Raw genomic sequence first — 20,263 nt, forward strand, 5'->3', positions numbered from 1 at the left:
CCAGAAAAACGGGGGGACTAACCCGTCAAATCGAGAAAAGGGTAAAAAGAGTCTACTTGAGTAGGCGTTGGTTCTCTTTGGCAATAAACTTGAGAAACTTCTCCTGCTCACTATACTAGTGTACCGATGGAAGCGCTTTTAGGGTTTATGGAAGAACCAGGGGATTATGATCAGGTAGAGACGACGTCGTCGTCGTCGTACAGCCACAAATTGGTGCCGTGGTTGAGCTGGGACGAGTGGCTCTTCGTCTCTGAATCTCTCTTTTCCAATTCACCTGATTCCGTCGCCTCCGCTTTGAGAAGAGTAAGCTCCTTTTGCCTCTTGTTATGCTATTCCAGAACTCTTTGGATTTGTATGTTGTGTTTACATGTATTTTTTTCGTTAGTTAGTTTGAACAGGCAGGGTTTTGATTCAGAGTGAGGCAATGATTTCATAGTTGATGTTGTTGTTTACAGATATCGGCATGGAGAAGCAGAGGATGTGTTCCTGCTGTGATCGAAGTTACAGCTTCAATAATCGAAATTCAGCAAAAAGATCCTTACTTTAGGTAGCTCCTATGAAATTTGACTCAAACCTCGACTTCTTAAATCATCTGTTATTATTATTATTTTTTGTTTGGTGTGAAATGCTGTTTCACAGTGGCTGTGTTTGTAGTTCTATGTTGTGTATAGTTTATGATTCTAAGCTCTAATGTCTACCCAAAAGTAACGTGACATGGATTTCTTCCTGGGCGGGGGAGAGGGATGCTTGGTGTGAAATGCTGTTTATCAGTGGTTGTGTTTATGTTTCTATGTTGTGTATAGTTTATGATTCTAAGCTCTGATGTCTACTGAAAAGTAATGTGACTGCTTGTGTTTCTTTTGTGAATTTTAGAAAGGACCAGTCAAATGTTGCTGTGGGTAATTGCGGAGCAGATCAACCCACTGATTCTTCACTTTCTGAGGAAATGCTGGCCATGCTATATTGCATGGCAATCATGAGGTGAGGCCCCCTTAGAATACTGTTTTGGTTTCTGCATTCTTGTTTTTTTTTTTTTTTCACTCCCATTTCATCTTGTAGTGTATGGATTGAGTTGAATGGCTGATCAAGAAGTAGTGAAGGTTAATTTCTAGGAAAACTTGTAACTGGACAACAAATCCATAGGATGCATGAGCTAGTTGCTCTGTGTGGACCTTTTTTTTTTTTTTTTTTTTTTTTTCTGTGGCAAAGATTACTGATGAACCATAAATTCACCAATGTCGAGAAATTTTTGAATCTTTCACTTTTTCCTGTTTACATTAGAATTCAGCTATACCTATAGTGGATTAATGCTGGGAATGTTTACATGGGTTGCATGCATAGATAAACATATTTGTTTCACACTAGTTTTCCCTTTTCTGAAGGCTTGTGAATTGTGTTGTTGAGAAGACACGCAAGAAAAATGAGGTTTCAATTGCCGAGGCTGCTGATGCAATTGGCATTCCACGATCACTGATTGATATACGTCATGGTAAGCAACTCTAACTTAGTAATTTATATGGGTATGCATCATTTATATATGGTCAGTTTATTTGGCATTTCAGCTTTTCTGTAGCTTAAAACCACATTAACCATCGGCAATCAGCCATTACATACTCTTGTAGGGATTTACATGTAATCTTTTGAACACTTGTGATAGTGTGGATTAAAATTCTCTTGTTTATCTCTGTCAATGCTTTAATTTCCAGAGGGATCTCACCGTGAACTTCCCGCTCTTCAGGTTGTTCGTAGTGCTTCAATTAAGGTATGCAAAATGCTTTGAATTTAAACAGATAAGGGTCCGGCACTTTGGTTCCTTCAGACTTTTCTAATGCTTACCCAAATTTGAATCCTTCTAAGTGTATTGGGTAGCTAATACTTATAATGGGTATCCTACCAAAATCTGCTTGGGTGATTTACCAAGTTGTGGGTGCTGGATAGATTGGTGACAATTAACTATGCATATCCCTTCCAACTTGAAAAGAGACAATTGCTGACGTCCTCATAGGACGGGCACTTAAAATTTATGAAGATAATTATATGCTATAGCAGATTAACAATTCAACACGAACAAATTGTCTTATTTGTTGTCCTGTCTTAACAATGAATCACAAGTTTGTGGAAGGGCACATCTCTCTTCCCTTCCCATTTCCTTAGGTGAAAAGAAAAAGACTTTCCTGGTTTTGGGATGACAGCTTAGGAGACGCCACATTGTATGAAGACACGAGGCAACCTATATTTTCTGATTATACCGGATTCTTTTTTAAAATTCCCAGTAATCCTGAAACTATTGCAACTAGTCCAACTCCTTTGGTGACTGACTGAATGACAAGATCATAATCTGTAGTTCTGTTCTGAAAAATAATATTGTTGACTCCAGATATATCTGTTTTCAACTCTGTGGGGTAGAACTTTCAAATCTTACATAGTAAAGTTTAAATTAGGTCCCTTATAGTTTTGACTTCTGACTTCATGAATATTACCAATTATTATTATTATTATTTTTTTTTTTTTTAAGATATGCCTGTAAAGTTATCTTAATATAGTTCCACAATCACAATTTCATGTTCATTCATCTTCCCAGCTTCCCCTAGGAATAATGACAATCTTTTCTCTTCTGTTTTTAACTGGAAACTTAATATACATTTTGAAAGAAATTACTTGGTTTGAGTTCGGGATTTAAAACTATGTCTATGGTTGGTGTTTTCAGGCCCTTGATTGGTTGAAGTTTTATTATTGGGAACCTCAGAAGAATGCAATTCCATTTCAAGGCACTGGAAGTGCTAACATCAGAAATGAAATAAAGTCAAAGTTCCTTGAATTGGCTTCCTGCTTGAAAGCTAAAATGACTCCCCACTTGCGTTCTTCTCAAGTCAAAGAAAAACGTGGTACGATAATCTTTTCTTCTTCAAGTTTGTTGATAGTGCCTAAATTTTGACTGGATTATATGTCCTTCTAATGCTTTCAAACAAGTTGGATTTTGCACAGTGCAACTTGCTGTTGCCCCTATGACAAAACTGTTCATGTTAAAATGCAGCCACAATAGTTTCATTACATTGAAAATATGCTTGTTGGGACATTGTCATTTGATTTCTAGCAGTATTTTGCTTGTGTGTCCTTTTAAAATTCACTTCACCTTGCATCAAATAATGTAAACTATATTTTTAGCTATGCTGTGAACACGAACAAGCACAGCATGTTATGTGTTCTTAGATTCAGGGAGCTGTGATTCCTCTAATGCCTAAATGCATGCTCAGAATTTTCCTTGGTTTGTTACGTTTTGGAGAATATTCATCCTTTATGGTTCTTGAGAACTGGATCTAACATGCCATGTTTTTTAAGTCAGCAAACTAGAGAGTCAAAAAGGTATTAATTGTTATATATATATAGCTAAGCAGCTAAGCTGACTCTAAATTAGTTATGCTATACCAATTGATGCTTGTGTTATGCATGCCATAATGGCTCTCTTCACCGGTGTGTACACATATTATGACTGCCATGTATTGTGTCTCACTGTGTTGGGCTGTGTTGCAAGGTATCTGACCCTCGACACTCCACCAAGTAGAGAGTCGGTGCTTCAGATTAGCATGATGTGATGTACTTAGAGAAGTAATGCAATCGTATGATTTAAAGCTTCCGTGAAGCACTTTTTATTCATATATTCATTTATTTATTTTAGAATCACTCTATGATATGAGAAAAACATCCATCTTTGCCACTGGCCTAGCATTTGCACTACAACTTGCCAGCTTAAGAGGTTGTATGCATGAAAAGCCATGCAAGCAGTAATGTCTTTTTTTTTTGAGAAGAAACAGCTTTTTATTAAAAAAGCAAAAATCGAGATACAGGGAGGCGGACAAGGAGTCCGCTTTAATGATCTAAAGAGGGCAGCTGGGGCTATAGGCCTATCATCTCGTCTAATAATACTAATCAAGGCTTAGGGGCTTATACTACAGCTGCTTGCCAGTTAAGTATAATGGAAGAAAGACTATAATCCTTGAATTCCTTAGAAATAGAAACCCATAAGGATGCCCAGAACTTGACTCTCTCCCACAGGTCTTCCTTCTCCACCCCTCCATAGTTTTCAAATAATCTTTTATTTCTTTACATCCAGACCACCCAAACTACAGCTAGCACCCCACAACCCCAAAGGGTTCTGGCCTTTTTACCTTTACCAAATGCTATGGGGTTTTTTCTTAGCAAGTCATTTCTCTCTAATGGAGTTGTCCAGTCCACTCTTGCCTCCCTAAATAATTTTTTCCATAAGAAATTAGCCACTTCACAATGCACGAAGACATGATCAGCACTTTCCCCTTGAGCTTTGCATAAAATGCACCAGTGAGGAGAAAAACAACTTCCCGGTCTTCTCCTTTGAAGAACAGCACATGTATTTGTCTTCCACAGTACCACAAGCCATCCCAAAATCTTCACCTTAGTAGGGACCTTGACCTTCCAAATAAACTTTGCAGGAGAAAAAATTGGATCTGATCCACCACTAATTAAGAAGCTATGGAAAGATTTGCAAGAGAATTTCCCATTAGGCTCAAGCTTCCACCTCCTTTCATCTGGTTTGGACTCCACTAATCGGACATTTTCTAGCTTAACCATCAGCGAGGCAAACTCTTCGATCTCTTGATCATTTAAGTTTCTTCTGAACCCAAAGCCCCAGCTCATCGGAAAATTGAGAGGGATATTTAACCTTTCCACTGAATAGTTGGTGTGTCCTGATAGTTTGAACAACCTTGGAAAGTAGAATTTTAAGGGTTGATCCTCTAGCCAAGAGTCTTCCCAGAACCTCACTCTTTTGCCATTGCCCACAATTAGCTTATGACAGAGAATATTGGCTTATTCCTGCTGAAATATCCTTCCAAGGACTTCTACTTGATCCACCCAAACTTGGCTTTGTGTCCCACCCATTCACATCATATCCATATTTGCTCCTTATTACAGCATGCCATAAGGACTCTCTCTCCAAAGGAAATCTCCAAAGCCATTTCCCTAGGAAAGACTTATTTTTTGCTAGCAGATTCCCGATTCCCAGCCCTCCTCTTTCTTTGCTTTTCGACACTATCTCTACGAACTAGATGGTTCTTCTTACCCTCTCCGACTCCATCCTAGAAATTTTTTTTCAGAAGAGATTCTAATCTCTTTGCCACTCCCACCGGTATTTGGAATAGAGATAAATAGTATGTTGGGAGGCTGCTTAGAACTGCTTGAATCAATGTCAGGGACAGAAGTTCTGTAAAAGTAGGGATCATATGTTAATGTGTACTTTTACAGTATTTACTGTTCTTTGATAGTGCTTTTTATTGTGTCGAGGTGGCAGACGTAGTAAATGGCTTTGTGAGCGTACGTTTTTCTCAATAATGACCGGTGAGATCTGTTCATCAAAATCTTGATGTAAGATCAATCTCTAACTTTATCGATTTGGCGTTCAGAAGGTGGTCATCTCTTTAGTGCACTAACTTTTTTGTTCAGTTTCCCTGTGAAACAAGGGTTGAAAAGGAAAAAAAAAAAAACAAAAGAATTTAGTTTCCAGTACTTGCTGCCATTTGGGCATAAAGTAAGAAAGAAAGAAAAGAAGATAAAATGAGAGATTTCCCTCAAACTTTTTGGCTTTCAAATAGGTGAGACTTGGAGTGAAGGTTCGCTTGTAGAGTACTAAAGTTACTTTTTCCCCCCCTTGTGTTTCATTCTGTCTCTCCGTAACTAAAAACTGGAAATTCTCTTATTTTGTCTTTGTAATTAGACTGAAATAGTTTCAAGAATGATATGGAATGAAATCCGGCTATTGTTTGGAATTAATAGAGAATGTTTGGTCCTATAGTTGAATCAACAGGCTTGTAATATTTGATTGGTTTGCTGAAACTATCATTCAGCACAAATCATAAATTCATACAATTGTATATAAATCTGGTGAGCATTCTATCTTAAACTGTATTAAACCAGTCACAACACACAAATTTGTCAACCAGAATGTTTAGCAAAGCTGTGTGGGTTTTCCATTTGGAATCCCAGCATTATTACCTCAGAGACCAAGAATCCCAGAAACCCAATATTTTCTGTTCCTTCTAAACTGTATCATTGGGTGTAGGTTGGGGCCCTGTCAAAACCTGTCTGCTGTTGACCACTCAACTTTATGTCAAAATGTTCTAGGCTTAGCTCTTGGTTCTACTATAGTGAGGAATAACATGTTGATTGGAGAAGAGAGCATGCTTGGATAGAATAATGTCAAGGCTTCAAGTAGTTCCAGAGTGGACAAATAATCAATCCCAGTTAAATTTGGCAGAACGGTTTACTGAGTGGAAATCTATTGAATGTTGTTACTTTGTTAAAATAGCTACTATTAAGAAATGATACGATCATTTATGTTGTGAAAACAAGGATTTGGTTGGCTATAGTATCATAGGCATCCAGTCCAAAACTGATTGATGATGTGAATAGGCACCGAGACCCTTATAAGCTCTATTATGCAAAGTCTTGTTTTTTGAAAGTGGGATACCAGCCCACCATCTCTCCCCTCAGTGTGGTGGGCTTAAGCTAAACATTACTCAAACCGGATGGCAAGGGAGCATTTGTGGCCCATTGAGTCTCACACAGTGTTAACCCGCTATACACCAGTTCAAAACCAATTGGAGACTTCTATAAACTCTCTTATGCAAAGTATTTTGTTTTCTCACTGATAGTAATACTTGGAGTGCACACTTTCAAAAACAATAGAACCAATGCAGCAGGACCTATTCCCCCAAACCCCTCCCCTTTTCTGTTTTATTCAAAACATAATGTCTTATTTCCTTCAATCTTTTGCTCCCTTTTGTCTTTAGTCATTACAATAATTGTGAGGGCGCATTTACTTTGTTAATGAGCTCAGAATTGGGTTTCTTTTCTGTGCCTTTGTTAATGAGCTCAGAATTGGGTTTCTTTTCTGTGCCTTCTGAACAGAGAGGACTTGGTCTTTCACTGTCACTGCCAATCATAAATTAGTTAGAATGTTTGAAAGGTTGTATTAAATGTGTGTATGTCTACAGGCAGTTGGACCATGGTCTGAAAGGAAAAATGGAAAGGAACCTGATCTTCCTGCTAAGATTGACATCTTTAAATACTTGCATGCATTCTTTGTACCTATGATTTGATTCTTTAAAAGCATGTCTGAGAGTAAGTTACGTATTCTTTTATAATACACTATACTCACAGCCATCTTCATGTTTTCCATGATTATAGGCCGTTTGTTTTTTAAAAGCTGGTTCTTTTACTTGTACCTTATGTATATGTCTTTACTCTTTAACTACATGCAAGTTTTGTATGTATGGTTGTTAATGGATGTAGTTTACTTTTCAGGTTATAAAAAAGAAGTTACCAAGATATTGAAAAGTCTTGTTGGGTTGTATTCGTCTTTCTCCTCAGAAGTTGTATCTGTACTGTTGGAATTGTTGTTGAACACTAAAAGCTCCTCAGATTCATTGGACCTTCCAGTAAACACCCAAAAGGACCTAAGCCTACCTACGTCGTTGAATGAGTGGAAGCTTGTGATAACAAAATTTTCAAATAAGAAACCAGAGTTACGTCTAGCTCTTCTGAATGCTGTTCTTGATATGATTGAGACTCAGGAAGGAATGATGGGTAATCACTTTTCCTGTTTCTTTGTATTTTTTGCTCTGTTATCAGATAGTTAGAGGTAAATCTATGGTGAGGTTCTGCATATATAATGTAATTATATTCACTTGGCTAAAAGTGAGATGCTTTTTTATACTGGGCACTCTTGAGTGATAGTTAATGATCGTAGAGTCTGAGTTCCAAGTCTAGATATTAATTTCGGGTTTGCATGGAATGAGTAGGTTGCTGTCATATAATTCTTTGGCTTTCCCTTGGAGATTACATTATCTATAAATATATTGGGTTTTGTTTTAAAAAAAGCAATCTGGACCTATACTCCTTTAGGTTGAAAAAGCTAATTTTATGCATTTTCTTTTGGTTAGTTCAAGTTCTTACAAATAACCAGTTGGATTGGGATATATGAATTCAACATCTATTTTTTGCAATGTGCCCTGTGGTTGGAGGGTTACTGCCTTTTGCTCTTTTAAGAATAAGAATGTCCACGTTTCTGTAGGTCCCCGTATAGTTGGTTTTAGGGCTGCTTTTCTCAAAGCATGTTCATCGAAGCTACATATAAATGAGCTAAACTAGATGCAGTTTTTAAGTTCGTCTGTATGTAGTTATGCATGCCATTTATGGAGTTTTAGTTGTACGTGGTGATTTACATATGCAGTGCCTTCCTTTTGAATTAATTATTTCCGTTTATTTTCTATACTTTCCAACTTGAAGTAGTAGTTTTCATCTTAACTGAGTATTTGACTTGTGTTCAACACCGAGGGTACAGCTAGACATACCTAGTCGTCTGGGCCGCATTTGTGCATGTGGATTTCACATGTTATGTTTACATCTCATTTTAGTTGCTGTTTTTGATTTTGTTTAGGAAGAGGTTTGAACACATCATCAGACTCTGGGGCAAAGATAAGCCAAGTTGAACATCTCTCTTCTCTGTTTACATGGCTCATTAGAAGTTTCAAAGGATTAAAGCCTCCTGAAAAAGATTCTGCCGACGAGGTTAAAGTTTCTTCAGCAGAAAAAACTATCTCGAAAGCAGTTCTGATGGATGTCCTACGTAAATGTCTTCTTGTATCAGCTTCTGCTAATAGCCAGCTCATGAATTCTGCCCTCCATCTTGCAAAGCTTACAGGAGACGACTATCTAGTGCAAAAACTCAACAAACTCTCTTTCTTAGTTTCATCAAATTTGGATGCTACTGAAGAAAACACTTGTGTTGCAAGTTCAAATAGTATATTTGTCCAGCAAGAAAAATCTATAAGTCAAGCAGCAAAGAAGCTTGAGTTGATTAAACGTCACCAAATGCAGCGCGAAGCAGTGACGGGAACAAGAGATGCTGATGTTGGAGGTTCTAAAAGATGGGTTATGGCAAAATCATGGACCCAGTGTCCTATTGGAATGTTGCCTTGTGCTGTTGGGTATTCCGGCTGTCTGCCTGTTCTGGACTACAATTGTGCATCTGAAAAGGATCCTGAAGAACTTGGAAGAAATGAGAAGTGGGAACCGAACTCATCTAGTGGCAAGAGACAAGCTAGTTCTGATATGCAGCTACTTGATAACCCATGTGTTAAGAAGATGAGGGGGACTGTGGTAGATGATTGTGTATCAGATAAGGAGGATGTTGCATCCTCAGAATATGTCAATGCCCATCTCATGATCGGTGGTGTCTGGAAGAGAGTTGGGGAAGAAGAAATACTTGCCATCAAGTCTGCTGTGAGGATATTAGTTTAATTCAATACCAGTTTATTCATGATAGAATAGATCTAATTGCGGAAGCTTTTGTAAGTGATCTATTCCAGCTTGCCATTTGAGGTGGGAATCTGAGTTACATTAGTCAGTTTTGGTTAAATTTCAAAATGAGAATTGAGGGACTGGATGATACAAAATTTGACAGATAACAGGCTTAATGTGCTAGAATGTAGTAATTACTAATCTGATGTGTTTGTACTTGTGTCAATATGTTGTGTTTTTGTCTCTGATAATCAACCATCATTTTGAATCATATCCATATCCATATCGTTTCGTGTATCGTTTTAAAACCGATCTATTTCACAGATAAACTTGAGTTGTAAACATGGTACTCCATTTTTCGGCCCTTTTGCCAAGGAATCCAACTTTTGGCTATTTTAAGAAAATGAATTTGTGGGATTCACTGTTCTTTCTTCACATTTCGGTAAATTAATAGTTAGATTTATTCAAGTTATCACAATTTTCAACCAAATTGGCAAATTGAAAATCGTTACCATTATTATTACATGAACAAGATATCTACAAGTAACGCTGTAACTGTTCAATCAAATTGAAAATTGTTACCTGTTTAAGTATATTGGTATTGAGAGAGATTGATGAGAGAAGTGTGTATCATATTATTGAGAATAGGAGCCCTATATATAGGGATTACAAAGTACTAGTTCTAATGTTACAAGGAATACCAATCCGTGTAGGATTGGGAAATCTAGAACATTCTCTCCTATTGCTACTCCTAGTTTGATAAGGCACACTAAATCGATATTCCTTCAACACTCCCCCTTGTGCCGCTCAAACTTGGTGGTGACGCTTCATCCGTTGCCTCGTTAAAAACCTTGCCAGGTAACAAAAACCCTGTGGGACAAAAATAACCCTGGTCGAAGGACAAAAAGAGCACAACACGTCCTTCACTCTTCGAGATCGAACATGTAGACATCATAACTCCCCCTGATGTCGATATCTCCCCCTGATTGCTACAATCATGGGAGTTCGGATAACTTTCTCAATCCGATTCTCTTCACATGTTTCTCGAAGGTGGATTTAGGTAACGACTTAGTGAATAAGTCTGCTACATTATCCTCTGATCGGATTTGATTCACTTCAATCTTTAGAAATGATTGTTGTTGCTGATTATAAAAGAACTTAGGCGATATATGCTTGGTGTTGTCACCCTTGATAAAACCTAACTTCATTTGCTCAATACAAGCTGCATTATCCTCATAAATGCATGTAGGTTCATCTGTGGTAGACTTCAAACCACAACTTCCTTGAATATGTCTAATTACAGACCTTAGCCATATACATTCACGAACGGCTTCATGTAGAGCAATAATCTCTGCATGATTTGAGGAAGTAGCAACAAGGGTCTGTTTTGTAGACCTCCAAGATATCGCAGTGCTTCCCATGGTAAAGACATAACCTATTTGGGAGCGACCTTTGTGAGGGTCAGAGAGGTACCCTGCATCAGCAAAACCCATCAAGACATCATTGTCGTTTTGATGAAGGGAGATAGGAGGACGCCGGCCACCATGAGCGGCGGCGGCGCCGGCGCCGGCAACATGGCCGGCGGCCATTCCATGGACGGGGGCGTTTTGCCTTTTGGGGTCCGATCCCAACTTTCCGTCATTCATTTTCTCTCTGTAGGGATAGAATAGGCCCATATCAATTGTACCTCTTAGGTATCGAAAGATGGTCTTTACACCAATCCAATGGCGGCGTGTTGGCGCAGAGCTATGTCGAGCTAACAAGTTTACTGCGAATGAGATATCCGGTCTTGTGCATTGAGCTAAGTACAATAATGCGCCTATTGCACTCAAATAGGGCACTTCGGCCTCTAATGGTTCTTCGTCCTCATCCCTTGGACGAAACGGATCTTTTCCGGGCTCAAGACTACGACCGATCATGGGAGTACTCGCAGGCTTCGCTTTATCTTCATTAAAGCGCCTTAGAATTTTCTGAGTATATGCAGACTGATGGATCAAAATCCCATCACTACGGTGCTCGAGTTCTAAACCGAGACAAAACCGTGTTTTCCCAAGATCTTTCATCTCAAATTCGGATTTCAAGTATTTAGCAGTTTCCTTCAACTCATCCAGAGTTCCAATTAGGTTCATGTCATCGACATAAACTGCTACGATTGCAAATCTGGAACTTGTTCATGGGCATATTTCATTGTTAATATATCCCTTCCCAATCAAGTAGTCACTTAGACGGTTATACCACATCCGTCCGGATTGTTTTAATCCATATAGTGAGCGTTTTAATCTTATTGAAAACGCGCTCCGTGGTTTAGAGCCACTTGATTTGGGTAATTGAAGTCCATCTGGAACCTTCATATATATCTCTGAATCTAGATCCCCATAGAGATATGCTGTAACCACATCCATAAGCTGCATGTCAAGTTTTTCGGAACTACCAAACTGACAAGGTAGCGGAACGTTATCACGTCCATTACGGGAGAATATGTCTCCTCGTAGTCGATTCCAGGGCGTTGTGAGAAACCTTGCGCCACAAGGCGGGCTTTGTATCTTACCACCTCATTTTTCTCATTACGCTTTCTAACAAAGACCCATTTATGGCCAACAGGCTTTACATTTGGGGGTGTCTGCGTTACAGGCCCAAATACCTGTCTCTTTGTTAGTGAATCCAATTCAACCTGGATCGCATCTTTCCATTTAGGCCAATCCGCTCTTCGTTGACATTCTTCAACAGAGCGAGGTTCGATATCATCATATTCTATAATTCCTTTTGCAATATGATATGCAAATGCATCATCAATCGCCATAGAATTTCTATCCATCATCTCATGTACACTAGTGTAATTTATGGAGATCTCTCTATTCTCTGGAGTTGGTTCTGACATTGGAGCGTCCCCCAATGATGTCTCTTGGACATAACCATAATCCGGAATATTCTCATGAGATGGATTATTTACATTGATGATTAATGGATTATTTTGTGCCGAACTCGCATTCTTTCTTGGGCGAGAATCCATCGAACCTATGGGCCTCCCGCGCTTCCTGGCGGGAGCCGTGGGCCTAGCCATAACGTCACCATCATTGAGAGATGGGACGTTGACGCCATGCTCATGCATTCTTGAGTTGGCGTCATGTCCTCTACTTTTAGGGACATCAATCCTTGCAGGCACGTTTGCAGCAGGTATGTGTGATCTTGTCACTTTAGCGATATCAGAAAACGCATCAGGCATCGAATCTGCTACGTTCTGAAGATCGAGAATTCTCCGCACTTCAATTTCTGACTGTGCGGTTCGGGGATCAAGATGAGACATAGTGGGAACAGACCACGACAATTCCTGTTGTTCTTGTTGAATATTTATGTTCCTATCTCCCCCTAACGACGGGAAGACTGTCTCATCAAAGTGACAATCCGCAAATCTAGCGGTAAATAGATCGCCTGTCAAGGGTTCTATGTAGCGGATAATCGTTGGAGAATCATAACCAACGTAAACGCCTAATCGTCGTTGAGGACCCATTTTGGTGCGCTGTGGCGGCGCAATTGGCACATAAACTGCACACCCAAATATGCGTAAGTGTGAGACATTAGGCTCATACCCATTCACCATCTGGGACGCAGAAAAGGGTTGAGTGGCAGTGGGCCTCAGACGAATAAGCACAGCTGCATGCAATATTGCATAGCCCCAAGCAGAAATAGGGAGATTGGTGCGCATCACCAATGCTCGAGCAACCATTTGTAGTCGTTTAATGGTGGCTTCTGCGAGACCATTTTGGGTATGAACATGAGGAACAGGATGTTCAACATCAATCCCAATGGACATGCAATAATCATCAAAAGTCTTTGATGTAAACTCCCCAGCATTGTCTAATCTTATAGACTTAATGGGATGATCAGGGTGGTGAGCCCGTAACTTAATTATTTGTGCTAGGAGTTTAGCAAATGCAGCGTTCCTTGTGGACAATAGCATGACATGTGACCAGCGTGTCGATGCATCAACCAATACCATAAAATATCGAAATGGTCCGCATGATGGTTGAATAGGTCCACAAATATCACCTTGGATTCTTTTCAAGAATTGTATATTTTCTTTGGTGTCCTTTGCATAGGATGGTCTCGATCCTAACTTTGCTAAAGAGCAGGCTTTGCAGAACGGATAATCGGCTCTAGAAACAACCAATGAGGATTTTGGTTGAGCCATGAAGTCACAATGGACTTTAGAAGTAGAATTTTGAGTCAGAGGAGCAGAGGTGGCGTCAAAGCCACCCTTGAGCCGCAGGGGGATGGCGGCGCCGGCTAGTGGTGGCCGGACTTGAAGGGGGAAGGCGCCGTGAGGCGCAGGTGTTCCTCCTCGATCCAAATTTCGAGTTTTACTTCCTTTTGTTCTGAAAAAGGGATGTCCGTGTGAAGTCTTTAATATACGGATTATCATGTCACGACCTGGGTGTCCCAAACGGTCGTGCCAAAGCCTATACGTGTCGGAATCCCATAAATCATCTCTCATGACATGGTTGGATTCAATGACTCGAATAGTGGTTGCATACAACCCACTAGAGCGACACATAAGTTTCTCTAATACTCGTTTATGTCCGTAGTCATTAGAGGTGATGCAAAGGAACTCTTGTCCATTCTCACAATGTGTTTCTACATGAAAACCATTGGCTCTTATATCTTTGAAGCTCAATAGGGTTCTTCCTGCCCTAGGAGCATAAAGAGCTTCGGTGACATTCAAAGTAGTGCCATTAGGCAACATAAATTGAGCTCGTCCGCGACCATGAATCAATTGAGATGGTCCAGCCATCGTAGTCACAGAAGATCGAGTAGGCGCCATCCATAGGAATAGCTATCTATTTCAAAGGATGGTATGTGTAGTGGCACTGTCCACGAGGCATTCGAGCTCTCCGGGAAACATACTGAAAAATAAAGTTCGAATTTAGAATATGTCCAAGACATTTGAATAAAATAAGTCGACACTTTATTAATGATAGCCAATGATTACATCAAAGTTTCTCGACTAAAATCTAATCCAATATAAAATCAAATAGTAGACAAATCGTAGTCACTTAATCCGTTCGGTAATTTCAATTTGGTTGTGACCAGGTAAGGTAAGGCGAGATTTTGGTGGAGCGTTGCTCACTTTTAAAACCGTTCTCTCAGATCAAACCTTGCCTAGACATCACAAGTACTCTTGAGTACGCCTAGAGGGAAAAAGTTAATACAATAAGTCATTTTATTGATTTAAGGCATAATTGCCATTACATGATTCTTGGAAAAGTAAAGGACTATACTAATCAAAATCTGCAGCATCCTTGTGCAATTCTTTGTCAGATTTGAAGTCCGCTATGGTGAGATTGGCGTGTGCATCATCACCTTCTTCTTCTACATCTTCGGCAAGATAGGTCTCATGTTCTCGAAATTCTCTATATGCCTTGTAATGTGCAGCCAATTGTTTGCTTGCATTGCATTGCTTGAACCAATGTTCAATAGATCCACATCTATGGCATGCATCATTACGATTTCCTCCCTTGAATTGAGATGCATCTTGTGCATGAGGATGAGATTGGCGTCCGTGTTGGACATTGGCGCCACCCCTATGGCCGGCGGCCTTGTGTCCCCCTCTCCCACGTTGGCTTTTGTTGCCACGTGTTCCCGCTCCATTGTGGCGGTTTCCTTCCTTTGTAGGGCGGTTATATGGACCAAAACGTCCGTTATGTCCCTTATCGTTAGGGTTCCGCTCCTTGCGCCCTCCTTTGGGTGCATGATTATAATTCGCCTCATGAACGCTCTTAGTTCCGATAGGCCTTGAATTATAATTTCTCACGAGGATATTATCATGTTTTTCAGCTACAGACATCACAATAATGAGCTGATGAAATCTCGTGATCCGTCTAGTATCAAATTCCGTTCGATATTGCTTTGAGAGAAAAATTGCTGAGACGGGGAAGGTGGAGAGAGTTTTCTCAATTAGTTCTTGCTCTGTGACTGGTTGTCCACAGAACCCCAACATGGTTTTGAGGCGTAGAACTTCTAAATTATATTTAGCTACAGACTTGAAGTCGGCGAATCGTAGATTGCCCCATTGAACTTTCAAGTCAGGGAGGAGGGTATCCTTGATATTACCAAATCGCTCTTCTAGCGCGACCCATAATTCTCTAGCATCCTTGATTGCCATGTACTCCAATCGGAGTGATTTATCCATGTGGCGCCTCATCAAGATGAGGGCGGTGGCATTATTTGTAGCCGTACGCTCAAATATGAGAGTAGGATTAGGAGCTTGAATTAAGGGTAGGATCCCTTTTGAAGTGAGATGGTGCTCAACATCCGTGGCCCAACTATGATATTCCGAGCCAGTTGAGGTAAGTGCAGGAAAGTCAAGTTTCGACATCCTGAAATAAGAAGAAGAAATATATTAGTTTCGGAGTTAAAACTTCCACGACAACTAAATATTAAGATTTCCGAGCTATGCTACCAAGAAATCGATTTCCAAGAAAATTGGATTAGACCGAAACAATGATGTTTGTATGGTCGTAAATCGATGCTTACGGACGCTCTTAGTCCGAAGTCTTACGAACGCTCTTAGTTCGTTAATTGCGTGAATCCCCACGATTCCGCTTTTCAATGATCGAACCCACGTTATAAGAAAGGTGGGATGTAGAAGAAGGGAGGTTTTCAAGTCCCCGAGAAAAGAAGAAGAAATATAAATTCCGAATTATAGGAACTTCAAAACTTACTCTTTTGAATACTTACTTGTATTTGGATCACGCGCATGTCGATGCAGGCGTGATGGAGCGAAGCAATCCTAGTAGAGGCGTGCAGCGAATGCGGGGCAGCAGGGGCTGCGGTGGTAGTAGTGGTGCAGGAGCAGCGGAGGCAAAATGCAGGGGCAGCAGCAATGGTGTAGGGCTGCAGGTGCACGGGTGCGTAGGCGGGGCAGCAGCGTGCGCAGGTGTGCGCAGGGAAGCAGGGTGCGCAGGTGTGCGCGGGGCAGCAGTAGGCGCACGGGCGTGCAGACGAGCAGCAGGCGCAGGTGTGCGCGGGGCAGCAGCGAGCGCAGGGGCGCGCGCGGGCAGCAGCGGGCGCAGGGGCGCGGGGGCGAGCAGGTGGGCAGCAGGGGCTAGGTGCTGCGGCAGTTTTGGTGAAGAGGAATTCGGGTTTTGTTTTTGGTTTTTGCTTTGTGGCTAGAGTCGTGCTAATAACGTGTTTAAGTATATTGGTATTGAGAGAGATTGATGAGAGAAGTGTGTATCATATTATTGAGAATAGGAGCCCTATATATAGGGATTACAAAGTACTAGTTCTAATGTTACAAGGAATACCAATCCGTGTAGGATTGGGAAATCTAGAACCTGCTCTCCTATTGCTACTCCTAGTTTGATAAGGCACACTAAATCGATATTTCTTCAACATTACCATTATTATTACATGAACAAGATATCTTCTACTACTTAAGTATTAGATAGAAGAGCAAGCTCCATCTTCTTTGCTATCCCTTGGAGTGAAGACTCAACGAAAGATTGGAGATCTTCCAAACTCGTGCCCTCAATCTGATCACAAACAAACTACCACTCGATCTTGCAGCCATGGTTGTTGATAGGGACTAATTGCATTGTTGCAACATACGACTCGAAACCCATATTGTTGTCAACAATCTCGTAGGTCATACACTGGTTGATTGGGTCGATCATGAGTAACTTCTCTTTTGCCCACAGGATAGTTGTCTCATCCGTGCCGCGCTCGCAGTACCGAACCAGACCGGGTTGGCCAGGAACTCCGCCAACTTGGTAGCAAGTGTGGAGGCCGGGGAACCACTTGTCCATGTTGCAGAAGTCCGCCAGGAGAGGCCAAACCTCTTGCTCTTTTGAGCCTTTGAGCTTGGCAGAGGTTTGGCCTCCCCATTTTGGCTTTTCAGGTTCTTCTAATGCCATGACAAAGAAACAAAGATAATAAGCTAAGTGATCCGAAACGAAGCTTTTTAAGGTTCATAATATAATGTTGGTTGAATTAAAAATTGACTTATTGGGTAGAGATCACCAAAACATAGGCCGGCCGGCCAAACTATTTTATAACCCTTTAGAGAAATGCCAAAACTAATCCAATATTATTCTGTTTTCTGTTGTTTCTTTTTGTTTTAAATGCAAAGGTGATACTTGTTCGATCAATAAATCACTGGATTTAATTGCATGTGATGATGACATGCAAAAGATCTTGTTGTATGTTACGTCTTTGCATCAACAATGAGGTTAGATGTGAAAACAACGTTGCATTAGAGCAAGTTCACCTGTTGGGTCACCAGGTCACATACTATTCACTACTTTTTAGTGTTTATTTTCACTTTCTGAGTCACGGGCACAGTTTTCAAACTGACTTGGGTCACCAGGTTAGCTTGTAGGTCACAAAAGTGACCTAGAGTGACTGAGGGCACGAAATACAATGTGCCCGTGACCTAGAGAGTGAAAATACACATAAAAAGCAGTGAATAATAAGTGATCCGGTGACCCACGGGTGGACTTGCTCTTACATCTAAGGATAATACTTGTTAGCCAAGGTTGACCAAATCCACTAAGATAGTGACACGTGTATGAAATGGGAACTGAGTCAAAACAATGAAGAGCAGCAAATAGTAACTCCTTAGCTTGGTTGCATCGACCTCCTCCTCAGAGAGAGAGAGCCTTGGAAAAAGGGAGGCGTTCGGATTAGAAGGAAGAGAGGTTACCACGGGACTGGTTGGATAATCTGAAGAAGAAGAGAATGCTCGAAAGGTTGCCTCACGAAACGGGGTATTATTAATTGGTGCGACCGTCTGCATGCCCTACCCAAATCTCAGAGTTCGATGTTTTGCCACTCCTGAATGGCTCTGTCCCTTGGATTTGGTTTTCTTTGATTTCAAATGTTTTCTGGACCTTTTTTCAGTCTTATTAAAATGGTTGGTGGTCCTTGTGTTGTTTGTAAATGACCAATTGTATGATGGAATGACATCAAAAAGGTTTACAGTAGTGAAATTTATCACTCCGAATTGGGTGGTGCTTCCGACAAATCTCTCTGAACCTCTTAACTAGCAGCGCCTCCGTTCTAGAGACTATCATGCCCTCAGAGTCCCCATGAAGGTCAACGACGCCTTCGTTTTGATCTACGGGACTGAGGAGTTATTTTCTACTCTTCATTGCTTTGACTCAGTTCCCACTTCATATACGTGTCACTTTGTTAGTGGATTTGGTCAGCTTTGGCTAACTAGGTATGGCTAGCCTAGTATTATCCTATATCCATTGTCTTTTTCAACAACTTTGCATAAGGGAGAGAATCTGCTGTCCCCAAAAAGCGTGTGCCAAACCTGTCCCTCCAATACTACACTGACACTTGTTCATTAACTTTACATTCACTAACTCCGTTATTTGTATTTAACAAGAGAAAAGAAACCAAATCAAATCTCTATCAACAACGCAGCCGATACGTTTTCCATTCACCAAAAAACCAACTTTATCTAAAAGAGCTCTAGTGCTTTCCAAATTATTAGCTTTTTTCCATTTTTTTGCTTTTTGCTGGGGGATGTGCTCTCTGCTCTGTTTCATTGTTTGATACAGGTTTTTAATTTTATTTTATTTTTCCTGAACAATGTTTTATTCCGGTTTGAGTACTACTTTTCCTTTGCAGTTTTTCTAGGCTTTTTCAATCTTGCCTCTTCCTGGGCTATGAAGTTTAATTTTCACAAAGAAAGAGATTTTTTTCCTTCTTCAGGGAATGAACTACTTGGCATTATTTATTCGTTAACGTTGTTTCATTCCCATCTATTGATTGTTCTTCTTCATAAATCTACCAATTTTTATGTCAGATTTTTTTTTTCTTCTGTGTTCTCATCCTCGTCCTCTTCTGAAAAGCAGAGTCTTCATACTCTTCACTATCACAGTCATTTCTCATGCATACAGAATCGTCTTCATGATCCTCATCATCCTTCGAAGTTAAGAGTTAGACCTCAAAATCCCCAAGTACAGCCAATTATCAAAGGAAGATCTAACGAAGAACCGCCTCTACTTTCCCACAACCCTGATCTTTGGGTTTTGTTGATTATTGTTTATTATGTTTAAGAAAAACTGAAATTGGGAGAGAATTGAGTCATGTTTTCATTAATAATAGGGACATCTTTATATAGAGGATTACAAGACATAGAATCAGAGTTGTACAAGGAAAGATAATCGTATAATTAATCAGATATCTATGAATATCTCAGAGAATATCTGTAATTCCTAACCCTATTACAACTAGATACGTCAAGTAACCTAGAGTTTGAGCCAGACACATATTCTGGATTTACTTGAACACTCCCTTTTATGTCGCCTAAACGCGTTGCTCCTCTCGTTGCCTTGTTAAAAATCTTACCGAGTAACAAAAACCCAGTAGGACAAAAATAACCTTGGTCGAAGGAGAAAAAGAGTACATCACACCCTTCACATTTCGAGACCATACATGTAGGCATTTCCCCCTAATGACTACGGTCATAGGAGTTCAGATAACTTCAGCAAATGATGCTACCAACATGTTTCTCGAAAGTGGAAATGGGCAATGACTTAGTGAACAAGTCTGCCACACTGTCCTCAGATCAAACCTAGTTTATTCTGATCTTGAGAAGAGTCTGTTATTGCTGATTATACTTGGTGTTGTCTCTTTTGATGTAGCCTTGCTTTATTTTCTCAAATCAAGCAGCATTATCCTCATAAATGCTCGTAGGCTCATCTGTGGTAGACTTCAGGCCACAATTGCTTCGATCATGCGAATTCTGGATCCAATCCATCTATATTCACGAACCGCTTCGTGAAGAGAAACAATCTCTGGATGGTTCGAAGATATAGTGATTAGGGTCTGTTTAGTAGATCTCCAAGATATCGCGATCTTTACCTATGGTGAACACTTAACCATTTTGGGAATGACATTTGTGTAGGTCAAAAAGGTA

The 20,263-nt window shown here is 40.3% G+C and overlaps 1 protein-coding gene and 1 non-coding gene across 2 annotated transcripts; one reads left to right on the forward strand and one right to left on the reverse strand.

Moving 5' to 3' along the window:
• The first annotated feature begins 58 nt into the window (after positions 1-58).
• LOC112180182 (protein LAS1) lies at positions 59-9,604 on the forward strand. Its single transcript, XM_024318689.2, has 8 exons — positions 59-303; positions 456-547; positions 874-981; positions 1,383-1,489; positions 1,707-1,762; positions 2,708-2,885; positions 7,336-7,617; positions 8,471-9,604. Exons 1-8 carry the CDS (start codon positions 127-129, stop codon positions 9,331-9,333), a joined length of 1,863 nt encoding a protein of 620 aa, XP_024174457.1. The 5' UTR covers positions 59-126; the 3' UTR covers positions 9,334-9,604.
• Positions 9,605-9,878: 274 nt separating this feature from the next.
• LOC112175322 lies at positions 9,879-17,247 on the reverse strand. The gene is made up of 2 exons (XR_005802713.1): positions 16,732-17,247; positions 9,879-9,915 (listed from the first exon to the last, which is right to left on the reverse strand). It is a non-coding gene; the product is annotated as an uncharacterized LOC112175322 (transcript).
• Positions 17,248-20,263: the final 3,016 nt, after the last annotated feature.

Source organism: Rosa chinensis, chromosome 7, assembly GCF_002994745.2.
Source record: "Rosa chinensis cultivar Old Blush chromosome 7, RchiOBHm-V2, whole genome shotgun sequence".
NCBI lineage: Eukaryota > Viridiplantae > Streptophyta > Magnoliopsida > Rosales > Rosaceae > Rosa > Rosa chinensis.